At 43.0% G+C, this 27,428-nt stretch overlaps 1 protein-coding gene and 1 non-coding gene across 3 annotated transcripts; both read right to left on the reverse strand.

The window, feature by feature from the left end:
* Positions 1–1,930: 1,930 nt before the first annotated feature.
* OSTM1 (osteoclastogenesis associated transmembrane protein 1) lies at positions 1,931–25,907 on the reverse strand. 2 transcript variants are annotated; one of them, XM_040983856.1, is made up of 7 exons: positions 25,476–25,907; positions 22,522–22,636; positions 13,976–14,073; positions 11,700–11,708; positions 10,602–10,760; positions 8,190–8,355; positions 1,931–3,347 (listed from the first exon to the last, which is right to left on the reverse strand). In XM_040983856.1, exons 1-7 carry the CDS (start codon positions 25,884–25,886, stop codon positions 3,292–3,294), a joined length of 1,014 nt encoding a protein of 337 aa, XP_040839790.1. In that variant the 5' UTR covers positions 25,887–25,907; the 3' UTR covers positions 1,931–3,291. The 2 variants fall into 2 exon arrangements, with proteins under 2 accessions (XP_040839790.1, XP_040839791.1); XM_040983857.1 differs by lacking the exon at positions 11,700–11,708.
* Positions 2,192–2,354, reverse strand: LOC121158865. The gene has a single exon (XR_005884249.1). It is a non-coding gene; the product is annotated as a U1 spliceosomal RNA (small nuclear RNA).
* Positions 25,908–27,428: the final 1,521 nt, after the last annotated feature.

Here is a 27,428-nt window from a genome sequence, read left to right on the forward strand (position 1 = left end):
CTACAACAACCAGCATGTGCATTAGCTGACTGGGTCAATGGACTGTGCCGGACACTGTACTGGCAAGCACACAAAAGAATCAGGTCTGGGATCACCTCAGACGAAGTTTCTTTGGAGATCCCTCCAACTGAACTGCTGATCTCAGAACCCCAACCATGAAGAGGCTTATGTTAGCCAGTGGATTCTGAAGAGATTTCATTGTGCTTGGAACGGTGAGATTGGCAGCAATTCAGAAATGTTGAACTACCAAAATTGCTTGAGCAGGACCCTTGGAGCTTATCCCACAGTGGGGATCTGGGATGGGCGGGAGCTTGGGTGGGGCTTCTCCCCTTTGTTTCTCCCCTGACCCCAGATACAGGGGGAAACAAATGATGATATTAGTGTGGAAACAATGGTTTTACCCACGTTCCTGTAGCCCTTGAACCTTTGTACCCTAGTCAACTAAGTAAGATTATTAAAAAAGAAAAACCAACATGTGAGAGATCTAGAAGCTCTGGGTTTCCTGGCTCTGGACTGACCCAGATTCTGCCAGTGTGATGACTTGGTGAGTGAACCAGTAGATGAAAGATCTGTTTCTTCTCTCTCTGTAGATCTGCTTTTCAAACAAAAGTTTTAAAAAATAATAAATCTTTTTTGAAAAAAAGATTTTTATTGGAAAGTCAGATTTACAGAGAAGGAGAGACAGAGAGATCTTCCATCTGCTGGTTCATTCTCCAAATGGCTACAATGGCCAGAACTGAGCTGATTTGGAGTCAGGAGCCTCCTCCGGATCTTTGATGCAGGTGCAGGGTCCCAAGGCTTTGGGCCATCCTCTACTACTTTCCCAGGCCACAAGCAGGGAGCTGGATGGGAAGTGGAGCAGCTGGGACATGAACTGGTATCCATAAGGGATCCTGGCACATGCAAGGTAAGACTTGAGCCATTACGCTACTGCAATAGGCCCCTCCCCCAAATAATAAATCTTTAAAAGGCAAAACAAAACAAAAACAAATACAGCACTGAAACATCCTTAAGTTACTGTCTTTATTTTAAGACAAAAAACCTGTTCTTCTACATACATATCGGCTGCATATCTCAGGATTTGCACATACACATAAGCTGCATACCGCAGAACCTGGAACTAAGCAACTCTTCACCATGATTACACCACCAAGCATTGCAGACACCAGTGCTCTGCACTTGTTTCTAAAATCTATTGCTGATGTTACGTCTTCTAAACAGCAAATATCCAGCCAAACAGAAAAGGCTGCCTTTTCTTTTTTTTTTTTTTTTTAAGATTTATTTATTTTTATTGCAAAGTCAGATATACAGAGAAGAGGAGAGACAGTGTGGAAGATCTTCCATCCGATGATTCACTCCCCAAGTGACCACAATGGCAGGTGCTCTGCAATCTGAAACCAGGAGTCAGGAACTTCCTCCAGGTATCCCACACGGGTGCAGGGTCCCAAGGCTTTGGGCCATCCTCAACTGCTTTCCCAGGCCACAAGCAGGGAGCTGGATGGGAAGTGGAGCTGTTGGAATTAGAACCGGTGTCCATATGGGATCCAGGCATGTTCAAGGCGAGGACTTTAGCTGCTAGGCCATGCCGCCGGGCCCTACCTTTTCTTTTCCAAAGTGCTTGTTAGTTTTATATCCAAAAGCAGCAGCTTCTACAAATTCGTAATACTGAAAGGTGCTCCAAAAGTCACTGCTTCCAAAGTCGGATACCTCATTTTTTACTTTGCACATGTAAACTGGCTTTCTCTGCATCAGTGAAGTCTGCTTTCAATGGCGCTCAACCATATACTTCAAATCAAGACTGCCGTGAGTACCAGCAGAGTGAAAAACAACAGGACGAGTCCCAGCACTTTTTGAACAGATCACAGGACAGGAAAGCTGTAACAGCTTTTGGAAATGTCACATATCCAAGGGAGAGCCTTCTCTTTCAGGCTGTGTAAAGGGTAAACAAAACAAAATAGAAAAATAGAAACATCTGTTGTATATCTGTAGGGCAGCTTACAGCAGATGATTGGATTCAGTTTCTCTCATTATTTCAACCAAGCTCTTGTTTCTATGCAGAGGAGGCTTCACACTGTCAACAATTAAAATAGGGCCTGTTTCCAGCAAGAAAGCATGAAGGAATTAGCAAATGAATCACCTCTTAAAAACCTGAGAAATACAATTGTGCAAAATTGGGAAATAAAGCCTTTTTCAAACATCAAATATTCCAAGCCAAAATTTCTGAAGAGTGAATGTGTGACTTCCTCTCATTTCACCTTGATCTGATTTTAAGCAACTCAAGTGCAATGGATGAGCTGGTTTTCCCTGGGAAAACCACCTGCCTGATCACGGTGTCTCCCCTACCAGGTAAGTACTGAATTTGAGCAATTCAAAATGAGCATCGTCTTCATGTCACTACAGGCACCGTGAGAGCATCATCCCGCCTCCTGTAGGAACACGCACCTCTTTGCTGTCCCTTCAGCTTCTCCACTCCTCCTTTCTCTTCCCCCTAAAATTCCCATATTTCACCGTTAAAAACATTCACAATTTAAGTACAGTATGAGTGCTACATTTGATTTAAAGTACTAATAAATTACAAATTGCCAAATAACTTAAGGTAATTCACAATGCAAATTCCTGGCAATAAGAAGAATCCATCTTGTCCTAAGAACAATAAAGCAGTGAAGTGATTTCAAATTACTTATGAAGGCAAAAATAAGATGTAAAATACCATTTATAAAAGTCAAGTAAGAAACCAGTTATCATAAATCTTTCATACAAAGATAAAAGTGACTTTAGAGAAAGTGAATACTGAATCTTACACCATTTTAACATATGACATATTAAATATATACATAATACTTGAACAAGGAGGAGTTTACCAGTTGGACCTATTACCTTTGGCAAGGACATTTCTTTCCCAGGGCCTTTTTTTGTAACTGGTTAAATTTTAAGTCCTCGTTTTCAAAAACTTTTCTACTTGAGGTACTTTTGTTAGTAAAGAAAACCCACAAGTCTCAGACGGCAACAACCTGTCCTAAACGCCAAGACTGCGCTTGTCTTCTGTTATTGTAACAAATATGCTTTAAAACAAGACAACACTGCTCTTCCTGCAGATGAAAAATGCACAGTCCTTACAAAAAGGGGTGGAAAAGGAAGGAAAGATTGAAAATTTTTATTTAAAAATAAATCTGGAGTCCTTGCGTTTCTCAGGAGCGTGACCCGTCAAATCACAGTTTATCTTCATCTGACCAAGTTTTATCTCTCGCCGTCCATCCAGTGGTACACTACACAGTCTCCATTTCATAGGTTTCAGTTTGAATTTTCTTGGATGTTTGCGAAACTGGTACTGGACTTGAGACGTTTGGCTGTATAAATCAAAAAAAGCATAGTTTAACTGAAATGTAATTCTCTGAGCATGATTATTCACTGTTGTGATGCAAACTATAATATTTCTCTAATATTTCTGCTTGAATCCATACAGATCGAATCTTCCAAGAATTAACATGTAAGTCAATTTTTTCTGCCAACTTCAAATGATAGAGAAAGTACCCCAGGCCTGTGAGAAGCCATACTAAACAAAAGAAATATCACTTACAACCTTCCTGAATATTCTAGTCTCAAGCATGTAATGCAGCTGAGTCATCCACTTAAAAAAGCAAAGTGCTACAGGTTATTAGAATATTATATATTTAAAAATCTACGTGGGGAAAGTAAATTTCACTGAAAACCATTCAGTGAAAGCTTCCTCAGCATATTCAAGGGCATGTCCAAAGATTTCTACACCACTCAGTAGCTTAGCTGTGAGGGAGAGCATGACTTTCCCCGGAGATGTGGAACAAGACAAAGATACTTGGGGTTTTAAGATCATACTACCAACTTGGCCTCAGTGAAATGAGAGAAGGAAAGGCTCACATATGGGAAAGAAAGTTGAAATGGCCCAGACAGGAAAAGAAAACAAAAAAACTTCGGTGGAAGAACCTGTAACATCAAAAACAACAAAACCAAAATCAAACGACTTAAAAAGAAAAAGGACTTGTACACACACACACACATATGCACACAAATACATATGGCTGCAAATAAGATCTGTTACAATTGGAACAGCTATTCACATACCCAATTCTACCTTTACAAGAGGTGGGGAGGTCGGTTGAGACCAGTGTCTCATTTCGGACCAGTAAGAACCAGTGCTTGAAGAAGACAGGCAGGGAAGAGTTGTCTGCCTCACCCCTCCCTCAGTTACAGGAAGCACGGCACGGAGAGCTTCCTCCCCTAGAGAAGGGAGGATGAATTAAGTCCAGGCCTTAGTTCCAAACACCATACGCCTACCTGAATGAAATCCAGTACGAGGCAGAGTCCCAGGGTTCCTGCTATCAGGCCTCAACTCGCCAATGGGCTGAGGCTCTAGAACTCTATAGCCACGTGGCCAACGGCCGGCCTCAGTACCTCTTCTTGCACCTTCAGGGAGTGGATGGGCCAAGGAAGGGAGTGCAGGACAAGACCTTGCCAAGGCTGCAGACACACAATAACCTCCTAGGAAACAGGATGATGCACAGAACATCTGTTTGGCACCTCAAGTTCAACTCTGAACTGACAGGGACTTTGCTTGGGGGGAAAAGGAATGCAGCCAGCTCTATTCAAGCCATTGACAGCAGAAGCACAGGCTCTACACCCAGTGTAGGGAGCTGCTGGGCTGCACTGCCTGGGGAAAGGGCCTGCCCACATTGCACCCTACACATCCAGGCTCTTGCTGCGGAGGATCATCAGAAGTTGTCACCGCATTTGGGGTAGTGTGAGGCAACCGCTTCAAGCACCTCCACAGTTTGCACATCCCCTCTCCCAGCCCAGAGGAGATTCTGGGAAACAGACCCTGAGCCTGAAGAGCTCTCACCTACTATTCGCTGCCTAGAAAGCAGCTAGGAGGACTGGCTCACACAACCTTGGCCTTGGGAAGCAGCCAGACAAGCAATTCAGAGCGCACAGGCAACCACAGGCCCAGTGAGGCAGTTCCACCCACAGGAAGGAGCCAAGCAGTCTTTCCTGAGTGGTTAGGTCTACAATGGGACTCAAGTATCTAACTGTTTTGTAAGCTCTGTAGATAATTCTGTCAGGCAAAGATGAGAATCCCTGTTCTGGTTTCTATGAGTCTCCCCTGACCACTGCTCTGTGTGTGAATGACTGCATGACTTCTTGGAGTCTAATGCTTTGACCTAAACCACAAGATGAATTTGAAACTAGGGCAAACAAAATCAGTGGTTTGGATTTTCTTTTTTAAATTTGCTGACAATTACTAGATGTGATCTAGCTTCCTAGTAATTATCAAATTACTTTAGCCAAACAACCAGATACCAGTACCAGTAGGTACGTACCCCTAAAACTTGCTTGCCTCTGTAACCTCTACTTGGTAAATCCTGCCATCTTCTCTAGTTCTACCCCAGGTACCAACTAATGGTGATGCCAGCACCGCAGGTGGCCCTACCCTCCACTGTCCATGCTCCACTCATCCATACCACCTGGAGGGCAGAGATGGCGCCACCTTTGCTCCCGATTCTCACCACAGTGTGAGCATGCTGGCGGACACGCAGCAGCCTGTGAGGAAGCAGGACAGGAACTGGTCACCTGCTCCTGAAGTGGGCTTCCTGCATGCTTCCACACAACAGTGGTAGGTACTGCTGGAAGCCACTCCCTGCAAGTCTTCCAACATGAAACCTTAGCGCTTTTAACTTAGAATCAGGCACATGAAAAACACATGGGATAAAGCACGTCCAGGTCTTCTTTTATCCATAAGAATTTTCTTTTCACAGGACTAGTATTTTGAAGAACACACTCTTCAATTAAGTAGAGTACAATGTCCTTTCATTCAACCATTCTGAGTATTTACCATGAAAAGATTAATTCAAACAATTTATTCAACTGCAATTAGTTTAGTGATTAAGTGTGATTAAACAAAGACAACAAGTAAGACAGAAAGAAAGGCTGTGAGTTTAGATTTGGAGGAGGGTCCTAAGAGTCCCTTTGAGCAAGGAACCTGTGAGCTCAGATCTGGCTGGCCAGGAGCCAGGCTAAGAAACTGGGAAGGGATTGCAAAAAGGAGTGGTACGAGTGAGGCTGGGGTTTGAGAGGACAAGAAAGAACAGTGTCAAGAACTAGGAAGGGAAGAGTAGATGAGCTTCAAAAAGTGTGTGTTGGAGGGGGCATATCATGCACAGTTTGGAGAACAGATACTGACACTTAAGTTTCAATTTTAGCCTAGATAAAACAGTAACACATTAAAGATTACAAGTTGGACAGGAATGTGGTACAAATCCATTTTAAAAAATTGATCTCAGGCCCAGTGTTGTAGCCTAGTGGCTAAAGTCCTTGCCTTGCATCTGCTGGGATCCTATATGGATACCAGTTCATGTCCCAGGTGGCCTGCTTCCAATCCAGTTCCCTGCTTGTGGCCTGGGAAAGCAGTCGAGGACAGACCAAAACCTGGGGACACTGGACCCGTGTGGGAAACCCAGAAGAGGCTCCTGGCTCCTGGCTTCAGATTGGCTCAGCTCTAGCAGTTGTGGCTGCTTGGGGAGTGAATCACCGGATGGAAGATCTTCCTCTCTGCCTCTCCACTCTGTATATCTGACTTTGCAATAAAAACAAAATTTTTTTAAATGATCTCATTAATATATGGGGTGTGATTTTTAGTTCAAGAGATGGAAGCAGGAATATCAGTTAAGGCACACCTGTGGAAGTACAGGTAAGGGAGGATGATGATGGGGCAGAGCTGACAAGTGGAGGCAGAGAGAGGACCTAAGACAGGTTTTTGGAAGCAAGACTGGCAGCAATCTTGCTGACAAACTGGAAGGGGGTGAGGAGGGAAACACTAGTGGAGAAAAGAATTAAGAAACATCTGTAAGGTTGCGGCTCACACAGCAGATGGATGAAGGTAATCCTTACTGTGCAGACAAACGAAAAGCCCCAGTCAGAAGCAGTAAATGCCTTCCACAGAGTTAAAAGGCTGGGAGGCTGGCTTTGTGACGCAGGCACCCTATCCAGTCCCAGCTTGAATCTTGGCTGCTCTGCTTCCGATTCAGCTCTCTGTCAATGCACATGAAAAAGCAGCAGAATATGGTCCAAGGACCTGGGGCCCCTGCTACCCACGACTGTGAGTCCCCCAAGCCCAGCTGTTCTGGCCATCTGGGGAGTGAACCAGCAGATGGAAGATCTCTTTCCATCCCTGTCTTTCAGAGAAATAAGTAAATCTTTAACAAAAAGAGAGAGAAATTAAATAGATTTGCAAGACAAGCAAGAGGCTAAACCTTTAAAAGTACATCACACCATGCAAAATAAAATTCCTCAGCAGTCATGTCCCTGTAATATTTTGCTGCTTTTCTAGCTACTGTTCTAAATACATGCTTTGGGAACGAAGCTATTATGTGTGTGAAAGATGCTGGGAAACTTCAGCAAGTCTCACTAAATACACCCATTGCAAAGTAGGTAATATTGATACATGATGGCATAAGTACAGTTCAAACTGCTCAACAGGCATTTTTCAAAAAAAGTGAACAAATGAAAATATCTATTAGACATGAAATTGGGTTAAAAAGTGCCAGGAATGTGATTTCAGGTTCTTTAAAACAAAAACATTTTTTTTGAAGGGAAAAATATTTTAACAAAAAATCTCTTTAAAAATTGAAATTAATGAAAGATAAACTCATATTGATAACAAACAAGAAAGCTGTATGACTGAAAGGCAACACTTCTGCTAGATGGGATTTTCTGGCTAGGGCTCCCTGCTTCTTTGACTACGTGTAGATGTCATACTCCCAGGACTACATGTAGAGCTTGTCCGTAAGCTCCCTGCATGCCAGCTGTCACTGTTCCTGCCTGCTGTGCTTTCAGTGGTTCTACCAGAACTCCTCCGGCCTGGAGCTGCCTCCATCTCAGCACTATTGCTATGCCTGGCCCAAGTGTCCCAAGTTGCTCCTGTCACTGCCAGCCTTGTTCTGTGGGGTGATCAAACCTTCCCCAGTAAATGATCTGAAAGATGCTGTGCTTTGATTATGTGCTCTTACAAAAATCCTTACCCATCTCCCTCATCAGTAAGCATAATTGTAAAACACAGTATGTTTTGAAATACCAGACTATGTATTATTTTAAAAACAAGCCTAAATTCTTTGAATAAGGGCTTTTATTTAAACCAATGAATAGTCGTAAAAAGAACTTACGTAGAATGAGTTTGCGTTTCTTTTGCTCTGAATGAAGGAAACTGCTAAGGTAGAAGACCACGGGCAGGAAGAGAATAAACACAGAGACAGCAATTACGGGCACCGTGTCACTGCAGGGCACCGAACAGTTGAAAGTTCGACTCCAAAGTTTTCGAGTAATGTTCATCTGCAACAATAACAAATAGTATTCTATTTTACACTTAATTGTCTTCAAGCACATATCCCAAAAGATCTATTAGCAGTTGAGAACAATTTCTTACCAGGAAAATGAACTGATTCACAATTAGTCACCATATAAATTTACACCTACATCAAAATTTCCTATTCTAAATCTATAACACTAACTAAAGTATTCTTTAGAATATCAATCATTTATAGCATTATATGGACTTAGATTAATAGTTAATAGTTAGACTGCTTTCTTGATTAAAAATCATACATTATTTGGGGTGGACATTTGGTACAAGTTTAAACGGATACCTGGGATGCCTGCACCCCATAAGAGAGTGCTGGTTCACGTCCCGACCACTCCGATTTTGTTTGTTTTAAGATGTATCGGAAAGTCAGATTTACAGAGAGAGGGAGAAACAGAGCAAAAGACCTTCCATTCGCTGGTTCACTCCCCAAGCGGCTGCAATTGCCGCTTAAGATGATCTGAAGCCAGGAATCAGGAGCTTCTTCCAGGTCTCCCACCAGGATGCAGAGTCCCAACTGGGCATTCCCTCAACTGCTTTCCCAGACCACAAGCAAGGAGTTGGAAGGGAAGTATAGCACCTGGGATACGAACTGGCACCCATACGGGATCCTGTCATATGCAAGGTGAGGACTTTAGCCACCAGGTTATCACACCAGCCGGCTTCTTGTTAATGTGCACACCAGGGAGGCAGCAAATAATGGTTCAAGCACTTGAGACTCTGTCACAGGATATGTGGATGGAGTCCAAGCTCCTGGCTCTACCTGGCCAGTCCCAGCTGTTTCCAACTTTTAGGAGTGAGACAGCAGGTGGAAGATCTCTCTCCACCAATCTCTTTCTCACTATCTCTTTCAAATAAAATGAAAAAAAAAAAAAGCTTTAACATTATTCTTGAGAGCCTACAAAAAACTAGACACTGTTCTAAACAAGAAGAACAAGGTAACAGAAACAAAAATTCTCATGGCACAGCTATCTGACATGGTTTTTACTATCCTTATTTTGGAGGGGGTGTGTGGTTCCAATCTGTTTATTGAATAAGCTGTGTGGGACACAGTGAATGATCTGACATTGAGGAAGCCAAAGATATACCCTTTTTCCATGAAAAACCCACCCCTCTCCCCATACAACAGCAAGAAAAGGCACAGTACACACACACACACACACACAATGGGTCCCAGCAGAGGACGGGTGCAGGAATGAAAAAAATAAAATAAAATAAAGGGTGGGACATGGGCAGATCCAGCCTGAGTGCCCCATCACAGGGGCCCCTGCACGGTGCATCCCCAGCCAGGTCTGGGCCTCCTGCCCTAGTGTGGTGCAGGTCGCTGTCCGGGGCCCACTTCAAGGAAGCACTGGTCCCAGCCACGCTGGCTAGTTTTCAGGTATGAAACATCCATGGAGGCAGGCGCTGGGGAAGTTGGGGAGGACCCCGGTACCAGCGGTGAGAGGGGGTGTGGGAAGGAACAGGACTATTAAATAATATATTGCTTATTTAAAATTTAAAAATAGTTAATATTAATATTACTGATCCACTATGCTTCACTCTGAGATGCCATGCTAATTTACATTCATTATTCTCACCATGAACCATCAACTCTGACCCCCAACTTCTCTACTTTGAGACAATAATTTCCATTCTTGGGCTTCGTATTGCGGAAAAAAAGGCAGGATTGCCATCTAGTGGTGTCCTGTGTAAAGGCAGCCTATACAATGACCACAAAAGCTTTTTGTTGTTAGTTATTCATTCAGTGTATATTTATCAAAAGCCCATTACATGCCAGGCATTGTCCTAAACACTGAAGAGTGAACAAAAACGACTAGGTCCTTACATTTTAATGAGACAAACTATAAATGAATAAACACATAAAGATGGCAAGAGGTACAGAAATAAAGCAATGAGATATGAAGTGATTGAGGAATGGCTTCGGAAACAAGCTGTAGTAAAACCCAGAAACTTCCTGAATTGGCACTAAGAGTACCAGAAACTCAACTGTAAACTTACAATAATACCTACATATCTGAAATGAACACATTTTCAAACTAACAAAAAGAAAAGTACTAAATTAGCTCACTTATGAGTGCCTGATTAACGTCCATTTTAGTATGACGCAGCTATTTCTGCTTGAGGACAGCATGTACGAATCGGCCGCACCTCCCAAAGGGATCCTAGGCCCATTCAACATGTCACCTACGCGTTCCACTGGAAGCAAAGTACTCACAGCGTCCTCTACGTCGATGCACAAATGTGTCCCAGGTTCAGCCTTATGCTCACGTTCGTTCGCTTTCTGCATTTCACTGTACAGATCACTCAGTGCTTTGTAGGCAGCCTTACAGTTTTTGCACACTTCTGAGTAATTTTTTGGTGGTAGAAGACTCACCTAAAAATGACAAAGGTGCATTTAAGACACACAAAAACAGTACATTTGGTAAGTCTTTTATGTGTGAGCCATCTGCCCTCCAGAAGAGAGGAAACACTATGCTGTGTTGGAGTGTTGAGTTGTGACATTGGGCAGGTTACAGAGCCACTCTCAGTCTCGGGCTTATGCATCTATAAAATAGGGTGACTACCTCTATTAGGTTTCAGAGACAACAGACCTCATGTGGAAAGCACATGGCAAAATATCTGGCATCTTTTAGACGCCTCTAAGTTGATTTTTTTGTTTTATTTTTAGGATTTTTTTTTTTTTTTTTTAGGGTCAGAATTGTGTGCTTGGCCCAAGTGCTTGGGCCCCTGCACCCATGTGGGAAAGCTGGGTGAAATTCCTGACTCCTTGCTTCGAACTGGCCCAGCTTTGGCCATCTTAGCCATTTGGGGAATGAAGCAATAGATAAATCTCTCTTCTCTGATTTTCCTTCTCTCTGTAATTCTTTCAAATAAAAATCTTATATATACATATAAGATTTATATATAAAATCTTATATATATGATTTATATTTATATATAATCTTATATATGAATCATATATATAAGATTTATATCTAATTATATATATTTATGTATATATATAAATAATTTATTTGAAAGACAAAGTTACAGAGAGTGAGAGAAGAGAGAAAGAGAGAAAGAAACCCTCCATCCACTGGGTCACTCCCCTAAATGACTTCCATCACTGAAACTGGGCTAGACCCAACCCAGGAACTGGGAACTTCTTCAAGGTTTCCCGCAGGGATGTGGGGGCTCAAGCACTTGGACCATCTTCCACTGCTTTTCTCAGGCCATCAGCAGGGAGCTGGATCAGAAGTAGAGTATGCAGTGTCCCATTGGGACACTAAACACTGAATATCAAAATGACCAAGTTATCTTGTCATTATCTGACTGCATTTCTCTCTCCTATTTTAACAAAATTAAATATATATATATGTTCCTGCCTGTGTAGACTTAATGAGAATCAACATTTTGTACAAATTTTTAAATTTAAAAAGACAGAGGAGGCAGGAAGAGGACATACGCACACAGAGGCATTGTTTCTGCCATTCACCAGCTCACTCCCCAAATACCCACAACAGTTAGGGTTGGGCAGTCAGCTGGCAGCAGAGGAATGTCATCTCAGACATCACTACTGGCTCCTAGGTATGTGATAGCAGCTGGAATCAGGAGTAGAGCTAAGCAGGCACTTGAACCCAGGCATTCTAGGCATGGGATGGGGGTGTCCTCAGTGGCACCTTAACCACCACATAAAATGCCCATCCCCAATTGTGACATTTGGAGAGCAAACCAGCAATTGAAAGATATCTGTTTGAAAAAAAAATTTTTTTTAATAAAAATTAGAAGTGTATACTATGTCAGTACAGGCAACCTTTTCCACTTATCTTTTTTTTTTTTTTTTAAGATTTATTTTCATTGGAAAGGCAGATTTACAGAAAGGAGGAGGGACAGAGAGAAAGATCTGTCATCTGCTGGTTCACCCCCCTAAATGGCTGTAACGGCTAGAGCTGAGCCAATCCAAGGCCAGGAGCCAGGAGCCGCGAGCTTCTTTAGGGTTTCCCACATGGGTGTAAGGTTCCAAGGCTTTGGGCCATCCTTTACTGCTTCCCCAGGCCACAGGCAAGAAGCTGGATGGGAAGTAGAAGCCCCAGGCACAAGCTGGTGCCCATATGGGATACCAGGTGTGCAAGGTGAGGATGTAACCATTGAGCCATTGTGCCAGGCCCTATAGATTGCATTCTAGTCTATATGCTTTACCGTGTAGCACAAAGGACATTAACTGCACACTGGAATGAAAGAGAAAAAGGAAGAAAAACCAAAGCAATTAAACTGACACAACCCCTACCATGTTAGCTTAATCACTTACTGACAGCAAAACCAAGTCTCCACTTGATGTGTCAAAAGGAATAGCCCACTGTCTGTTTTTCACAAAATAATTGCTGATTTAGCTAAAACCAAAACAAAATCTTGACTTAATCATTTCTATTAAACCAATTCTATCAAAACTTTAAAAAGTATACATCTTCTGATGGAGCAATTCCATTTTTAAGTTATAACAAACAAATTCATAAAAGTTCTCCAAATTACATGAAAAAAAGCTGTCTATGGCAGCAATTGATAAAACACTGAACCAAAATGTCAATACAGGGACTAGCTAAAGAAGTGGTAGTATAACCACACCAGGAAAAGGATTCAGGAAGCGATGACATAGCACATGCCTTTTCTCCTGATTTCTTGGGGCAGGTGTATTGGTGCTACAGGTGAAATTCAGCTCCTGCATCCCCTGGCGCAGTGCCAGTATCAGTGCTTGGGACTTGGCGTCTGGTCCAGCTAATGCACCTGGGACAGCCGTGTTGTGCGGGTACTCTGGTCTTCGTCACCCATGCTGTAGACCCAGATGAAGGTCCAGGCTCCTGGGGCCCAGCCCTGGTTGTTCTGGGCATTTTGGAAAATAAACTTCCCCTCCCCTCCTCTCTTCTCCTCTCTTTGTCTTTCCTTTCCATCACTCTGCCTCATAAATCAATCAATCAATATATTGTAAAATATAAGGCCCTGGGGCTTAACATTGTGGCACGGGGGTAAATCCACTGTCAGTACCTGATACGGGCTTCTATTCAAGACACAGCTGCTCCACTTTTGAGCCAGCTTCCAGCTACTGTGCCTGGGAAAGCAGCAGAATATGGTTCAAGTACTTGGGAATCTACATCCACACATTCCTGCCAGCTACACAAGCCAGTCCTGGCTGCTGTGACTATATGAGGAGTGAATCAGTAAAACAAAGATCTCTCTCTAACTCTGCCTTTCAGATAGATAGATAGATAGAAACAAAGAGAGAAAAGATGAAAGAGAGAGAAAATAAAGAAAGAATAGAAAAAGATGCCTAGATCCCAGTTGGAGTATCTTGGTTGGTTCCCAGCTCAAGATTCTGCCACTAGCCTCCTAATGTAACCCCTGGGAGGCAGGGGTGATGACTCCGGACGTGGGCTCCTGCTACCGGTGTTAGAGCCTGGCTTCAGCTTCCAGCTCCTGGCTTCTGCTCAGCTTTAGCCCTGCAGGCATTCGGGGAGTAAACTGCTGCTGGCAGAGCTCTCGCTCTCTCTCCCTCCTCTCTTACCCTCTCTTTCTGCTCCTCAGAATTAGTTTGTTAAAAAATCATTTACAAAATACCTGAAGGTTATGTTCAAAGCAGGTCAGGGTGCTATTAAATAGATTGAGGAAATGTACTGTGCTGTTTGATAATTCGTCACTGTTGTTTGTTAAACAATCTGTCAAAACAAAACAGAAAAAGCATACTAATATATCTCAAGCAACAATTACATATTGTTATTTATTTCTCTAGCTATCACCTTCTATTTTGCACTATAATTCTTTACTCAAACAAGCATGAAGAACTCCACATAAAAGAATTTCCCAAATACATGAAGCTTACTCCTTTTAGTTTTTAAAAGCTTTTTTAAAAATCATAACCATTTTCATGAAAAATTTTTAAATAATCATATACCCTCCTGTTTCTATACAAGCAGTACAACAGGAACACTTATTATAGTTCATGGAATGAAATGTTGTCCAATTCTAGAATCATGCAGTCAATTAGGGTTGCTGAACTAAAAGACTGACAAATTTAAATTGACTTTGGATGCCAAAGGTCAGAATCCTAAATACCAGCTTTAATGGTACTGTAGAGGCAGAAGACTGTTAATCGTGCATTAATTTTAACACACACACACATGCCTTTTAATCCTTTCCATGTCAGATTTAGCAGTTCTGTATCTCTTTCCACATCACAAATGGTTCATTTATTGTACAGCATAACATTTTTTTGATTAGCGCTCTAATCTATCATGAGTTATAAGTCCTGGAATTTTGCCTAAAATGCTGATTAGAATTCAGGTAAATTATGTTTACGTGTTTCTAAAAACTCTTCTGTAAATAGCCTTTTTCTGCATCTGCCTGCAATGTCAGTAGCTGACATGTAGGGTCTATGTAGGATCGCTCCAGAGGCTGCTTCCCCTGCTCCCTCCAGGGACATGTCTTCATGAAGCTGTGACCTCTCCCTGTGTTCCCGGCTTGCTCCAGTCCGCCACCTCGTCTCACACTCCTGGCATGCTTGCCCGTTCTCCCTTCCACATCTACATAAATGTCTTCAACCCTGGGCAGCCTTCATTCACTCTGTGCTCCCCACTTGCTTAGAGATTCATGTCTCTTGTCTCAGGACCATCAAACAATTTTTCGTTTTTTCACCTTCCATTAGGTTTATCTGCACCAACAGCACACCAGGACACTAGCTCCATGCAGTTGTGGGCTCTGTTTTCCAGTCCTTCTTATTGTGCTTCTTGGCAAAAAGCATGTTGCTAAGCAACTTGGGGCTAACATCCTTCACAAATGCCTATCTATGTGATCTGAACTTCTTGATGCTATTTCTGTGCCATTTGCAGAATTAGCATCCTAACACTGTGCAAACTGGCAAAAGGCATTGTCCCGAGGTAGATGAATTATAACAAGGCAACTCCTGGCTCCACAGCCAATGTCAGGGTGAACCCTATCTACCTCCTCAGCGTGCCCCCAGGTGCAGCGCCCTTTCTGCGTCCAGGGTGCTCAGAACTGTCTTGGTGCTCCTCATTCTGGATTCTTCCATTCTCTGAATTCATGTAGTCCCTATTCTCTGCTGCTTTATCTTAAGAACATGAGTCCCACTGGCAAAGCAATGCACAGCAAAAGCACAGGCAATAAAGGCAAAACAGACAAATGGAATTACAGCAAACCAAGAAGCTTCTGTACAGTCAAGGAAATAATCAACAGAGTAGAGACAATCAACAGATGGGATAAAATATTTATATACCTATCCCGCTGACAAAGTGCTAGCATCTAGAATATGTAAGGCAATCAAAAAGCTCAACAACTATTGAGTTGAGAAATGAGCAAATGATCTAAATAGACATTTCTCAAGAGAAGAGATCCAAATGATCAATAATGCCAAGTGTCACTAGCTATCAAGGAAATGAAAATCATCATGGGGTATCACCTCACTGCAAAGAGAAAGGTCATTATAAGACAAAAAGTGTGCCTGGCGTGGTAGCCTAGTGGCTAATCCTCACCTTGCACACACCAGGATCCAAGATGGACGCTGGTTTGTGTCCCAGCAGCCCCGCTTCCCATCCAGCTCCTTGCTTGAGGCCTGGGAAAGCAGTCAAGAACAGCCCAAGGCTTGGAACCCTGTACCTGCATGGGAGACCCTGAAGCTTCTGGTTCCTGGCTTTGGATCAGCTGATCTGCATCTGCCTTCCCAATGAAAATAGATAAATCTTAAAAAAAAAAAAAGCTACAAATGCTGATGAGGATGCAGAAAAAAAGAAACCCCGTAAGCACCATTAGTGGGAATACCAATTAGTATAGCCACTAGGGAGAACAGTGTGGAATTTCTTCAAAAACCTAAAAACAGATCCATCTTCTGTGGCAGCGGTCCCACCTGTGGGTATGAAATCAGCATCTGAAAGAGACACTTGTATTACCATGTTCACTGCAGCACTACTCACAACAGCTAAGATACAGCTCAACTCCAGTGTCTGTTATCTGGTGAATGGATAAAGCAAATGTGCTCTATTTACACTATGGATTATTATCCAGTTGTGAAAAACAATGAAATCCTGACACTGGGAGTAAAATAGGTGACACTAGAGAGCACTATGATGAGTGAAATAAACCAGATACAGAAAGACATATATTCCATGTTCTCATAGATGGTAATGCAATATACATAAGTGTACTTAAATTGTATATATATATATATATATATATATATATATTCATTTAAAAATATAGTTGACCTGTATTTAAGATAGAGATTACCAGAGACTGAGAAGGGTGTGGAGATGCTTGTATCTGACAGTACCACGTGGCAGCTGCAGCTCAGGATAATGTATTCTATTCTGTACAGAGAAGTGGAAAAGCTCCAAAAACAAAGAAGCAATAAGGAAACAAAAAGGCTGGCTATATGGAAGGATTAGTTTATACTACGCATATATATTGAAATATTGCACTGTGCCCCTTAAAATGCACACATATTATGTGTTAATACCTTTTTTAAGTAAGTAAGAAAAATCAAGAAACTTATTTTTACTTTCTATGTTCAAGAAAGGGGGGGAGGGACATAAATTCTATTTCTATCTGAGTGCACTGTAATTTAAAAATCAAAGGCATCATAGGAAACTAAGCCAGACAAATAAGGTGATATTCTAAGGCCTATACATGAAATTAATTTTAAGACACTGAAACATAAAAACACTTTCCTGGAAAGCTCCCAATTAAGTATTCTATTGTTTTTGCCATGTTTTCTTTAGTATTTAAGTATGTCACTCATCTGTCAGCTTTCACCAAGTTCAAAGCCCAAATTGTTTAAATAATTATAAGAACAACATCAGCCACTCTTAATGCTGGCTAAAGTCATCTTGAAGTAGCCCTGAATCCTTGCAGCGATGAGGCCGACTGGCCAGAAACACAAGTAAACTCAGTTACACAGATGCAGCCTATTACACACCATCAGGCTAAGGAGCTCGAATAGCAAGTTTTAGCTTTTGCAGCAGATGTTGTGCAGGGAATCCCTGTTCAGGGAGCACAATTTCCTTCATAGCAACTGCACACCTGTGCTACAGTGAGCCGGTCAAGACTACTGTCATGCCCCAATATGGATCAAAGAGCGCAGGGCCCCTGCCCCGCCCATCAAAGCAATGCAAAGGTCTTTCCTGGGAGAGTGTGGTGGCAAATTTCTTCCATACAAGACACATAGTTATAACAAATAATTTCTTTACTCAAAAGTAATTCACAAAGAAATCTTCTCAGTAGAATAATAGGACTTAATATCATCAATTTTACAGTCAGTCATTTGCTTTTCACTTACAAGAATTTGAAAATTAAACTAAACGCCTGCATAGACTGGTCATCTCCTTGAGTGCTGCATTATGGTTGCAGGAACATTTGTTCAGTCACCATTAGACAGTGGCTTGACAAAGGACTTCATTTATATAATGGGGTTAAAAATACCTTCATTACTAAAGAGTCCTGACTTTCTAATTCAAAACAAAGGAATTCCAGCAAATTCCTCTTTCACCTCTTTGTAGGGAATGGGAACAGAAGGTTATAAACAGTGAGAAACCACATATTTTAGAAATTAGTAAGTTAAGGAATCCTAGCAATAATAAGGCTTCCTCTAAATGAAGTGGTCATTATGGATTTTTGTCAGCTCAGACAATCAATGGAGCCTCATCAAGGGCAGATTAGCGTCACATCTCTTTCAGTAAGGGCTCAGTCATCGGCTCAAGAGGCGTCCTTAAAGGCTTTAGGATTCCACTTAGACTTACATAGAAACCCTATGACATTATCCTAACAGGAATTACACATCTTTAAATATAGTATCTGGAATCTATTGGGAATTTACATAAAATTCTCTGCTGTTTTTAAAAACTGCTATTATAGAAAACAATCAACTATTTCTTTAAAAAGAGAGGTTCTGATAGTATGGAGTAATTGTGGAATTTTTGTACCTGAAGTCCAGTTACTTTGAACAGACATTAAAAACTAGGACATACCAAGCTATGAGATGCAAACAAATAGATCAAACACTTGGCATACTTCTACCTACATAAAATACGTGAAAACGGCTGCTGGCTGGTTAGCTGACCTGATTAGGCACTGCATTTTATTGCTTATTTTAAAGCATTAGGACTTTAGTAATAAGTATTCACTGCATCTTAATTTCCCTTTGATGAATCAGAATGTACGTCAGGACTGCAGTGATTCACCAGCACCACTATTATCACCCAGATCATTGCAGATTCGGTACTCATAGGGCCAGCACCATAGCCTAGCGGCTCAAGTCCTCATCTTAAACATGCCGGGATCACATATGGGCACTGGTTCCAATCCAGTTCCCTGCTTGTGGCCTGGGAAAGTAGTTGAGGACAGTCCAAAGCCTTGGGATCCTGCACCTATGTGGGAGACCTAGAAGAAGCTCCTTGCTCCTGGCTTTGGATCAGCACAGCTCTCACCGTTGTGGTCACCTGGGGAGTGAATCATTGGATGGATGATTTTCCTCTGTGTCTCTCCTCCTCTCTCTATATATCTTACTTTGCAATAAAAAGAAATAAATCTTTAAAAAAAAACATGTTACTCATAAAGAAAGTAGGTTTTCAGAACGTAAGGACAAACATCTTAACTAATAATATGGGAGTAAATATTATTATTATAGCAGTTCATATTGGATACTGTTTACCAAAGAACCAAAGCACTACTGGAAAACCAATCTAGTTAAGGGCTGGAATTGGGTCTGCTGTTTCAGATGCCTGTAAACAGCCCACATCCCGTGACAGAGGGCCTGAGCTGCACTGTTGGTTACAGCTTTCCTGGAGTACAAACCCAGGAGGCAGTGATGATGCCTCAAGTAGGAGGGCATCAAATGCATATGTTTCAAAGAGTAAAGTATAAATACAGTGCACATAGGGCATTTTCCTTCCCAGGCTCAGCTATCCAATTCCCCTCCCTCAAAATCTTTTTAGATATTTTTAGGACAAAATATACCATACTTCCCTGCACCTGGTTTCTTTCACCTGACTGTATATGCCATGACATGACCAAGTTAATTGTAACTGGAAAGTAAGGATCTTCTGAATAACTCATAACTGCATAGCATTTTAGTTGCTCTATAGAAGTTCAATAAACAATATTTTCAAAATAGGATGTCTAACAGAAGAACAAACAAGACCTCCGAGCACTCTAAAGGGCTTAATACCCATTGTGTTCAGCAAATACATAGTAAACTGTCTTTTTTTACTGGGGAAGAATGCTATTTGGAGTTAATAAAATCTTCATTTTGAAATACTTAAAAAAATGTATTTGTATTAGAAAGACAGATTTACAGAGAGGAGAGACAGAGCCAAAGATCTGCTGGTTCACTCTCCAAGTAGCCACAACAGCTGGAGCTGAGCTGATCCAAAGCCAGAAGCCAGGGGCTTCTTGCAGGTATCCCATGTGAGTGCAGGGTCCCAAGGCTTTGGGCCATCCAACAATACTTTCCCAGGCCATAAGCAGGGAGCTGGATGGGAGCTGGATGGGACGTGGAGCAGCCAGGACATGAACTGGCACCCATAATTAGATCCTGGCACTTGAAAGGGGAAGATTAGCCAATTGAGCCATTGCACTAGGCTCTGAAATACTTTCAAAGAAAAGATGTTTTTCCTCACAAAAAAGTAAATCCCAACACATGTCTCATTTATTCTGATTTATTTATTGTTATGGATAATTAACATGTTTTCCCATATCAATGAGTTTTTAAGAGCTTATGATTTTTTCAATTTACTTTTATTGGAAAGATTTAGAGGAAAGAAAGATCTTCTGTCTGCTGGTTCACTCCCCAAGTGGCCGCAATTGCTACAGCTGAACCGACCTGAAGCCAGGATCCAGGAACTTCCTCTGGCTCCCAAGGTGAGGACTTCTGCCACTAGGCTACCATTATGGGTCCTTACGATTGTTCTGAGACAGGTCTTTTAAGAGGTTAAACAACCTCTACTCAATCATTTCTACACCAGAATATTTCACTCTAAATTTTTTTCCTTCTGTAAAAAAGTCCCATCAAGTAAGCCCCTGTTGAAACTATGAGAAAGTACGAATTAATAGAGACAAAATTAAAAGTATTCTGGGGTAGACATCTGGTGCAGTGGTTACAATGCATACTAGAGTACCTGGGTTTGAGACCCAGCTCCAACCCTAATTCTAGTTTCCTGTTCATATGCACTGTGGGGGCAGCAGGTGAGGGCTCCAGTACTTGAGTCCACACGACCCATGGGGAAGTGAATTCTTGCCTCCTGGGGTCGGCCCCGCCCAGATCCATTTGGCAAATGAGAGTGCTCTCTTTCTCTCTGCCTTTCAAATAAATGAAATAAATGGAGAAATAAAATGCTCTGAAAGAGCATCAGTATTCAATACAGCATGGTACACCAGGAAGAAAGGAAACTTGGCAGAGGGGCTTTCTCCCATCCATCAAGCTAGGTAACAAAATACAAGAACACAGACCTTCACCCTGCCTTGTCCTTTCTACTTCCAAGATCCTCACCTGCATATTTCCTTCGCTTCTTGCCCAAACTACTATTATAAACTCCTTAGTGGTCTCTATCTCTTCTAATGGGGTCCCATGATAAAGAGTCTTTGATGTTTAAAAAAAAAAATGGTTGCAGCCTGCAATACTTTCCCTTGCCTTTAATATTCCATGTGCACTTTAACATTCAACATCCCAGTTTATAACCCACTATACGACCCTGTTTTAATAATACTCTGGTGGTCTAGACAGTACAAGGAATGTTTACCTCTGGGGCCAGCATTCTGGCTCAGCAAGTTAAGCTGCTGGTTGCCATACTGGCATCCCACAGTACTGGTTTGAATCCCAGATGCTCCACTTTCAATTCATCTCTCTACTCATGCACCTAGGCGTACAGCTGAAGATGGCCAAAGTACATGGGCTTCTGCCACCCATGTGGGAGACTCAGATGCAGTTCCCAGGTTCTGGGTTCAGCTCAGCCCAGGCCAGGCCAGTGTGATCATCTGGAGAGTGAATCAGCAGATGAACGACTCATGCTCCCTCATTCTCTCTCTGCCTTTCAAATAATAAATAAATCTTCTAAAAAAAGAAAAGAAAGCAAGCTCAGGCCCGATGCAACAGCTCAGTGGCTAAATCCTCACCTTGCATGCATCAGGATCCACATGGTTTATGTCCTGGCTGCTCCACTTTCCATCCAGCTCCCTGCTTGTGGCCTGAGAAAGTATTGTTGATGGCCTAAAGCCTTAAGACCCAGAATCCGTGTGGGAGACTCAGAAGAGGCCAGGAACCATGAGCTTCTTTTAGGTTTCCCTAAAAGACTCCCGTGAGTTCAAGAACCCAAGGACTCGAGGCATCCATCCTCCTTTGCTTTCCTAAGCCATATGCAGGGAATTGGAGCAGGAAGTAGAGCAACCAGGACTTGAACTGGTGCCCATGTGGGATGCCAGAACTAGAAATAGAGAATTAGCCAGCTATGCTACCACACTGGTCCCCAGTTACGTTTTTAACATCAACTATGTCATAGGAAGTCATTATCTTCTTTATTTTTCCCTCAGATTTATTTATTTATTTGAAAGGCAGAGTTATAAAAGAGAAATGGTGATATTAACTTCTCCAGAGTGTATCTGAAAGATTTTATTACAGATACACACAACTCTGTAAAGGTGATAAAATCAGCGTTCTCATGCCCCCCCGCAAACACATTATTTGAAAGATTATTATAAACATAATTATTGTGACAGCAAATAGCTAGTATTTCTTGAACAATGAAGTATATGTCAGGCTCTAAGCTAAATATTTTACCCATTTATTTTATTCATAAGTGATGCAAGATAAGTTCTAACATTGACATCAATTTGTAGATGGAGAAATTGAAATTGCAAGACACAAATTTGCCCTAAGTGACAGAGCTCAGAACCAATCCCATTTCCACCTGACTCCAAAGTTCCTACCGTTAACTGCTACATGTTTTTGTCAATATTTGTCCAAGCAGTCACTGCTAAAAAGCCATAATGCTAACGACAGTTCATTCAAACTTGGTAATAAAAAGCATTATCCAAAAATACAACAACTCAAATAAAATCTCACATGTATTCTGCTGATCTGGAACTGCAACAGGGAAATGACTTACTTGCACAATTTGCCTCCTGCCAGGTGGTATTAAAAAACTCAGAGAGAATCAAAACTACTTGCATCCTATCGGCCATTAAGAGACTTCTGGCACAACTCTGACTCTCGGAAGTGTTCTGGAACAGAAAGAAGATGTGATAACACAATCTTGAGCATTTTTGACTTTCCAAACAATTTTGAGGCAAAAACACTAATACACTTATTCAGTATAACTCTTTCAACATTTTCACATGATCAGATTATGATTGATAGCACTAAACAATGGTGATAAAACAGCTAAAGGGGCCAACCTGATGGCTCAAAGGGCCAATCCTCTCTCTTCAAGTGCCGGCATCCCATCTGGGCATGGGCTCACGTCCTGGCAGTTCTACTTCCCTTCCAGCTCCCTGCTTGAGGCCTGAGAAAGCAGTGGAGCATGGCCCAAAGACTTGGGACCCTGCACCCATGTGGAAGACCTGGAAAAGGGTCCTGGCTCCTGATCGGCTCAGCTCTGGCCACTGTGACCACTGGGGAATGAACCAGCAGATGGAAGATCTATCTGTCTCCCCTTCTCTCTGAAAATGTCATTCCAATAAAAATAAACAAATATTAAAGAAAAAAAAACACAGCTAACATTTATTGATACAAAGTTTACTTGCAAGGGAAGAAAGTTTTTGCTGCTTAAATATGTATTTGCTTCTACAGTGCAATCTCAAGTGCTTGGGTCAACTGCCTGTGTTTCACATGCTTTATCTGTTTTTCATAAAAAAAAAACTCTGGAGAACTTTTCACCAAAATGTAGCAGTATCTTTTAAAAATGTATTTCTGTATTTATCTTGAAGACAGATCTACAAATGTGGTGATTTTATTTTCACTTTTGCTTCTCTTATGCCTCTGAAAGCGTTCTACAGTGAGCATACATTATTTATATAACATTTTGTATATAGTGGGTCAATGTTGCACATTCTTTGTTTTCATGTTTTGGGGTAATTTTTCATTCAGTGGTTTAGAATTCCCAAGAAAATCCAACAACACATTCCATTTTGCAGTGTTTAAATTCAGGAAAAAAACACACTACCCATAGATAATTTTTATAATGAAAGAATCTCATGCTACACAAGTAACAAACCCAAGTTCCTAATTATATGATCCAAATCTACATCCTTTCCTTTGGTCCCAGCAGGGAATAATTCTGCTGAGGCTTCATTCTTAAAAAAATGAACTGCTACTGTTAACCAGTTACTGTTAAGATTCCTTAAAACAGGAAGATATGAGCCCCAATGCTGAGCTTCAAGAGCCTTCTTATCTTACATAATATAGTGAGTAACGAGAGAGATGTAACTCTACATAAGAACTAGAGCCACACTGGGTGAGGAAAGGAATGTAGACTTAAAGAATTCTTGCTTGAAAGTAACACTGACAGTATTTTTTCAGAAGCTTACCCTCTTTGTGGTTTACTTTTGTTATCACATCATTGAACATCACACAAATGGTCAGCACCATGGCACCGCACGTCAAGCTTCCATCTGCAGTGCCAGCATCGCCTATGATGCTTTGTAAGTAGCTGGCTGCTTACTTAAAAACTCAGGCCTAGCAGCTCCAGCTGTTGCGGCCACTGGTGCAGTGAACCAGCAGATGGAAAATCTTTCTCTGTGTCTCCTCTTCTCTGTATATTTGACTTTCCAATTTAAAAAAATAAAATAAATCTTAAAAAACAAAACAACTCCCCGACCTGCTCAAAACTGAGCTTGATGCCAGGCCACTCCCTGCTGCAGGTGACAGGAACAAGCCCTTGGTAACATTTTAAATCACACATATGCAGTCATATATACATATACACATCCTGTATGAGATATCTATGAGGTGTGTGTGTGTATTTTTCTTGCTACAACCAATAGAAACAGGGCTGGAAAACACTCCGTGTAATCCTCAGTTCTTTCAAGCTACCTTGCAAACTAGCTCTTTATACAAAGATGGACCAGTGAATTTACTGAATTTATGCGCCCCCCCCCCCTCCACTCAAGCAAAATAGAAATGTATGTGAAGTAACATCAGGCTGTCTTAAAGTAGGATACAACTACCCACAAGTTCCTATTGAGTCAGATCAACCGTGACTTAGGAAGTCTTTCCAGTGTCATGAGATGCCTGGGCCGCCCGTGTTAGCCCTTTGCCAGGCACTTCCGGCCCACACCTCATGACTCTCACTCTGTCACTCCGACCCTTCCTACTCTAGATGTACAAAGCACTTAAGAGTAGGGAAAGGACTTAGGTGTCTCCCTGTTTTTAAGTAAATTAAATCCCTCCTAGCACCAACCAGACAGATGGCCAGCACAGCCTTCAGGGTTCCAACAACTGAAGGCCAACTGACCATTTCTGAAAATGCCACTACCCACTGCCAGCCAACTACTGCTATGTTCCCATTTCCAGTTGTCCCCAGGTCACAGGTGAACGAGTGTGAAGACATCTGTCCAGATGTACCGACTGCCTCCACACCACTGCAATCATAAAGATGAAAACACACCCATACACTATGCATTTTAACCCTCCACGGCCACACCAGGCTGGCTGCCACTTGGTAAGACAACTTACTCCACAAAGTCAGCCTGCTAGGACCTGGCGGAGCTGATGGGAACAGTTAAACTGGCTGCAGGCTCAAGCTTCTAACTACTGCCAGGCTCCTCAGTGGGGCGTCTCAGGACAGGCCTTACTCCTGCAATCCTGGAGAAGATGGGATGTGAGGGTGCACTCAGAGCTTAGTAGTGGGGAGGGGGAAGTAGGGTGCCCAATGGCCTCCGTGGAGGCTAAAACCACACCCCAAGAACCCTAATGGCCGGCTCCTTTTTTTGACACCCCGAATTCCACACACTCCTTTCCTTAAGTATTGGGGAAACAGAGAACCCAACTCCACCTCCCCGGGACTGACTATCCTTGCCCAACCCTCCACGCCGCAGGTTCCCGGAGAGCCCCTCTACCCACCCCCACGGCTCGGCTGATGTTGTCCATCTTGCTGACGACCTGTTGGAAGAGGGGGTAGCAGGTCTGACAGAGGCGCACAGGCCGAGCGCTGCGCACCAGGCACCCGGTCAGCTCGGCGCTGCTGTTGGCGAAGTCGAGCAGCAGCTCCCGGCACTCCGGGTCCAGCTCCGGCAGGTCCGAGGGGAGCCACAGGGGTCCCAGACCCCCGCCCCGCAACAGGGACAGGCTCAAGTCCTCCATCTGCAGCCACCGCTGCTCCGACAGCAGGTCAGGGAAGACCCGGGGAGGACCGCTGCCGAAAGGGAGCGCGCCTGCAGCCAGCCGCGAGCCCAGCAGCAGCAGCAGCAGCAGCAGCAGCAGCCACGGCAGCGGCGATGCCCTTCGCAGCGCGGACGCCGGCTTCGGATCCATCCCCGCCTTCTCGAATCTCAAGCCGCTCCTCCGCCCCCAGCGGGCGCGCTCAGACCGCCGCTTCCGGCTTCCGCGGCGCAGGCTGAGGCGAGTCACGAGGCGCGCGTCACGGCCCGCCCCGCCCCGCCGGCGCCGCGCCCCATTGGCTGCCGACGCTGGGCGTGCGGAAGCGCGCCTGGGGAGGCCTGGCGCGCAGGCGGGGCCGTGGGAGCAGGTGCATGCGGTGCTGTCCAGTCCTGGGAGCGCTGAGGACAGCTGGTTCCCAGGCTTCTTCGCGCTGCAGAGCCCAGAGGTCCCTCCGTCTGCGGGGTGTCCTCGAAGTAGCTTCCCAGGGATGGTCCACTAGCAGGTGCCTTGCCTGGTGTTTCTTAGTCTGTTAAGTGGAAAGAGTAATAGCGTCCATTCATTATTATTGGTTTGAAGCCTAAAGGCTCTCAAACCTTAAGAAAGAAACACACAGAAACTCTCAATAAATAGTTTTTATCTTCCTTAACGGGGTCACGGCTGGCCACATGTAGCTGTGAAGCCGTTGAAATGGGATTACTGCGACTGAGGAACGTCATTTTAAATTTCCTTCCTAACTGGTCATATCAACCTGTACCTAAATTTGTTTCTAATAATTAATGTTGTTTCACTTTAGTTACCAAGAAACAGTATACTAGGAAATTGGATTGGTATAAGCAACAAGTGCATTTCCAGAAAAGAAAACTAGTTGTCATAATTTTTCTTCAAGTGTCGTCACATGAACTTTTGGTTCCTGTATGATTTAATCATTTTTATCTTTATTATTTTTAAGTTTTATTTTTGATGATGTTTACATAGTTGATCCGGGTAGGAAAGGTCCAGGACCAGGGAGAAAGTGGGCAAGACCATTGTTTATACATTTTATTTTTCTTCTTCCTGTATCTGGGGCAGGGAGGATACAAGGGTAGAAACCACACCCAGCCTCCCAACTGCCTCAGTTCCCCGGGGAACAGAGAACCCACCCCCACCCGCTGTCATCCCAGGCTCCCTGTTGAGCATTTTCTGAGGGTTCTGCTCATGTGATTTCAGTAATTCTGAGATGCTGTTAATCTCAGCGTTCCAAGGATGAGTAAATCCTTGGTCAACACAGTCCACCTTGAAAGTCTCCTATCACCACGAAGTTTGCTGTCTAACTTCGCCCTTCCCTCACTCTGTAAACCAATGGGTGCTGTGGTTCAACACTGCCCACCACACACTTGACCCTCATGTTCACGAGGGGGAGCTGCAGCCCAGTCACAGTGACCCCCAATAACCCGCACTGGACCAGCCACTGGACTAGTTCCTGTGTTTGCCAGCATGAGCAGTGGACTGGTTCGTTCTGCTCCACATTCCATTCAGATCTCATACACATCAATGGGCATTGAAGTCTAATTCATCCCAACTGGCCCCACCCTTCAACCTAACCCTTCATGCCAGCGGGTGCTACTGAAGAACCTAGCTGTTTTCTGCTTTTGTGATTCTGCCTTACTGGCTTGGCTGGGGGCTGTGTGAACTCCAGGCCTGATAGTCTACGTGACA

Source organism: Ochotona curzoniae, unplaced genomic scaffold (genome assembly GCF_017591425.1).
Source record: "Ochotona curzoniae isolate NIBS_2020 unplaced genomic scaffold, NIBS_Ocur_1.0 contig_3819, whole genome shotgun sequence".
Lineage (NCBI taxonomy): Eukaryota > Metazoa > Chordata > Mammalia > Lagomorpha > Ochotonidae > Ochotona > Ochotona curzoniae.